Source organism: Suricata suricatta, chromosome 8, assembly GCF_006229205.1.
Source record: "Suricata suricatta isolate VVHF042 chromosome 8, meerkat_22Aug2017_6uvM2_HiC, whole genome shotgun sequence".
NCBI lineage: Eukaryota > Metazoa > Chordata > Mammalia > Carnivora > Herpestidae > Suricata > Suricata suricatta.
The window spans coordinates 141,092,023-141,095,851 of NC_043707.1; the positions used below are offsets into that span (position 1 = coordinate 141,092,023).

The 3,829-nt window shown below is 63.8% G+C and overlaps 1 protein-coding gene across 1 annotated transcript in view; it reads right to left on the minus strand.

Moving 5' to 3' along the window:
• SCNN1D (sodium channel epithelial 1 delta subunit) overlaps window positions 1-3,829 on the minus strand; it is a 5,677-nt gene extending 1,848 nt beyond the window's left edge. Inside the window, exons 1-7 of the mRNA XM_029945952.1 lie at window positions 3,791-3,829; window positions 1,660-2,036; window positions 1,057-1,264; window positions 758-948; window positions 527-615; window positions 287-450; window positions 65-188 (exon numbers count right to left, since the gene is read on the minus strand). Of these exons, the coding sequence (XP_029801812.1) occupies window positions 65-188; window positions 287-450; window positions 527-615; window positions 758-948; window positions 1,057-1,264; window positions 1,660-2,036; window positions 3,791-3,826 (1,189 nt within the window). The 5' untranslated portion in view covers window positions 3,827-3,829. The remainder of the gene's footprint in view (window positions 1-64; window positions 189-286; window positions 451-526; window positions 616-757; window positions 949-1,056; window positions 1,265-1,659; window positions 2,037-3,790) is intronic.

A 3,829-nucleotide genomic window follows, 5' to 3' on the forward strand; every position in this document is an offset into this window, starting at 1 on the left:
CCCCCCCCCCCCCGCCTCTCCCCTGGTATCCCCTGGGTCCTCCCTGGGATGCTCCCCACCCCACCTCCCACGCCATGGCGCCAGGCCACCTGCAGGGTGTAGGAGGCATTGTACAGCAGCTGCACACCCGCACCGTCCACGCTGTGGGTGCAGTGACTATAGGGGCTCCCCAGCCGGTGAACCTCGTCCTGGGGGGAGGGAGAGTGCTTCAGTCCCACAGCCCCGGCCCTTGAGGCCCCAGGGTGGGGCAGGCAAGTGGGGAGTGGGAGGGACAGGGCCCACCCACCTCTCGGATGCCAATGGTAGTCTCGGTCCCTGGCCGGATGCTGAAACCCTGGTGCTCCAGGAAAGGTGTGTGGTCACGCTCATGAATCATGACCTTGATGCCAGCCTCTGAGGACAGCAGCGGGAGGTGGTCCTGCTGCTCAGTCCTGAGGACCAGGCTGATTCCTGGGGGAGGAACCAGGGTGAGGCCAGGCTGGCCCGGATGCCCACCGGCCCCACTCAGCCTTCGGCTGGCACTCACCGTGGGGGATGCCCGGGCGCTGTGTAGCCCAGACGCCATTGAAGGTGTAGCAGCTGCCGTAGGTGGGGTGGTGGAAGGTCTGGAAGTGCCTGGAGCCAAGAGCCACACTCAGACCAGCGCATGTGGCCTGGGGGACTATGACCCGCCTCATCTCTGGAGGAAACCCAGCGGTGGCACCCATGTCCACAGGGTGGAGCGAGGGGAGCAGCCACCCGCACCCCCCTCACTCACCGGGCCTGGCAGTCCTGGCCGTCAAATTGGCAAGAGAAGACAAAGTGGCCGCCGTGGCTCCGATGGCTGTCCTCATGGGTGGCGGGCAGCAGGCCCAGGACGCTCCCGTAGTGGAAACGGTACCATTCTCGGGTGGCCGCCACACCTGACGAGAAGGCCCGGTAGAAGCAGTCTCCGCCTGTGCTGTTACACTGAGGGGCACGGGGTCAGCGCCGCGCAGCCCCCTGCCTGCCAGAGCCCGACGCAGGGCCCTGTGGAGTGACGGCCCGCCAGGGCCGCTCAGGCCTAAGGACACTCACCAGTCTGAAACCCACTCTGCTCTGGCCACCTGGGCGGCTCAGCCTCTGCAGGCGGACGCTGCGGTCCAGGCAGAAGGCAGGCTGTGGGCCCGGGTCGTCCGCAAAGGGGGCGTCCCTGTCCGGGCTGAAGTTGAATTTGTAGAGAGAGCGGATGTTCTCCTGGGCAAACTGATCCAGTGCCTGCAGATGGTGGCGGACTGAGCTCGGCCTGTAGGGTGGAGTGGTCAGGGCAAGGGAGAGGGACGGGCTGAGTCAGAGCCACCCCCAAAGTCCCCCACGGCGGGGGGGTGGGTACCCAGCCCAGCCCGGTGCCCGTGTGGACTCCACCAACCTCCTGGCACAGCCACCGCTCCCCCGTCTTTGCCCGCTCTGTCTCCCCACCTAGAATGTTACCCTGCTCTCCTCGCCGCCGCCCCCAACCCGAACCCTCGCTCCAGCTGCTCAGCACCTGGGTGTCTGGCTGACACTGACCACTGCAAGCTCCAACTGGCTCCTTCGTGTCTATTAACTGCCCCCCGCTCTGAGTCTCAGGGCTCCTGAGCCGGTGACCACACCTGGGGAGATGTCCACAGGCTGCAGAGATGAGGAGTCAGGAACCCTCACCTGTGTGGGTTCATGTTGCACAGAGTGACTGACGGGAAGAGCTTTCGCTCCGAGTGCACGGACACTGTCATGATGACCGGGTAGCGCCAGTACTGCTCAAAGAGGACCCCAAACTGCCAGTAGAGGGCGCCCAGGGCGCCCAGGAACAGCAAACCCCAGGATGCCGTCTTGAGGCGGTTCCGGCTGGAACAGACGAGGCGGATGGCCCCGTGGATGGTGGCGTTGGTGCAGAAGAAGGTGAACAGCTCCCGGAAGGAGGCATGCAGCTCCACGAGCCTCTCCCCTTGTCCCTCCTCGTCCTTGGGCTGAGGTGGCAGAGCCAGCTGGGCCTCATGGGACTTCGGGGAGCCACCGGATGCCTGGGCCACAGCTCTTGCCTGTGTCCAAGAAGCAAGCCTTAGTGTGGCCCCCGCCTGGTGCCTGACCTGACTGCCACTCAGACCTCCTCACCCCAGGTTGGTAGGACTTGCATTCTCTGTGCCTGGAAACTTCTGGGACAGTTGTGTCCCTCAGCCGCTCATGGCACAGCCTAGCCCACTGATGCTTGAAAGAGGCCCTATCAGAGGTTTGGGACCAACCCTACAGCCACCCCGCCCCCTGCCCCTACCGGGCACCAGGTGTCCTGCTGGTGGGGAAGGAGACAGCAGAGGGTATGGTGTCCGAGCCCGGCCTGGAGCTGTCTGCAGGCTGCCTTGAGGCTGGGTGGGCCTCTGCTGCTGTCTCCCCGTGGGAGGGGCCAGGCCAGGTGACCTACTTGTCTGGGTTGTGTCCTTGGCCCAGAGACAATGTGGAAGGTCTGAGGGCCCTGGAAAGACCAGACTCTGGGCCTCAATGGCCTCTACCAACCCTTAGTGGCCAGTATGGGCACATTTGGTTGGGTCTGACAGAAGCAGGCTGCTCAGTCACGTCTGGGCCAAGGGTCAGGCCTGAGGATTGTTCAGTGCTGTGGCCACAGTGAGGCATCATCCACCAGGGAAGTCCTGTTTGTGGACCTTGGGCTTCAGGAAAAGCGGGCAGGGGGCCAATGGGCCAGCAAGTGGTGAGGACCTGAGGGCCCTAGAGAGAAATAGGGCCACAGACCCAGGGCCCCCAGCCCTCAGTTGCTCCAGCACACAAGGACACGGGACCCTGACTAGGCGGGCCTGCGAGCCCTGAACACATGTTGAGTCACTGCCTGGGCGTCCGGTGGACTTTCCACATTGTCCGCATCTGGACCTGAATCACTAGGCCTTCTTGCACCCAAGGTCTAGCCTCCTGGGTTCTGGCCCCCTCCTGAGGCACCTGGGGAGGGGGCTGAGCCAGGGGCAGCAGAGAAGCATCTGCCAGCATGTGCCCAGCCCGATTCATCCAAACAGGCTGCTCCCGGGAGTTCCGGGAGCCTGCGTGTTGGAGCAGGCTGTAGGTATGGCTTTGCGGGCCCGTCCGAGGTGCCGGTAGGTTGGCCTCCCTTCCCAGCTTCAGGTTTGTGGGCCTCCCCCATGCCTGGCCAGAAGCAGGTACCCGCATAGTGTGCTAACGGAGGGGGGGGGTCTCACACGCACTGAGCTCTGCTCACGTGTGTGTCCCTATGATTACGGGGGGCCTTTATGGGTGAGGTAGAATCCTCAGCTGTGTGTTACAGGTTAGGCAAAAGGGGCTCCAGAAAGTTCTTTCTGACCCCACTAACCATGTTTACCCTCCCCCAGACATGGAGCCCAAACCAGCCCCCTCCTGCCTCAGCAGGGGCTACGAGGGCAGAAAAGGAGAGGCCCTGAAGATGGGGCTATGGGGGAGCACTGAGAGCCCCCAGGGCTTCCTGAGATGGGGGTGAGGTCCAGACCCCTGGGACGGAGGCCTCTGATGAGGTGAATGTGGGCTCCTGGGATCTGAGAAGCCTCGAGCCAGACACAGCAGGGGTGACGGCACCTTCGTACACGCTTGCACACGCACGCGTGTGTGCAAATACACATTCCCCTGTCACTCGCACCGAGCCCTCAGTGGGGACTGCACGACCCTCTTCTCTTGCCTTTGTGCGTGTGTGCACTCGAGGCGACATGTGGGACACAGCACCCTCCACTTCAGGTTAGAGAGGCCCCTGGGGGAGACCTTCCCTCCCCACCCCGGCATGGGCACATCAGGTGTCCTTGGGTACCTTGAAGCTGGAGCCTCCCTGCGCAGGCGCCTCCATCCT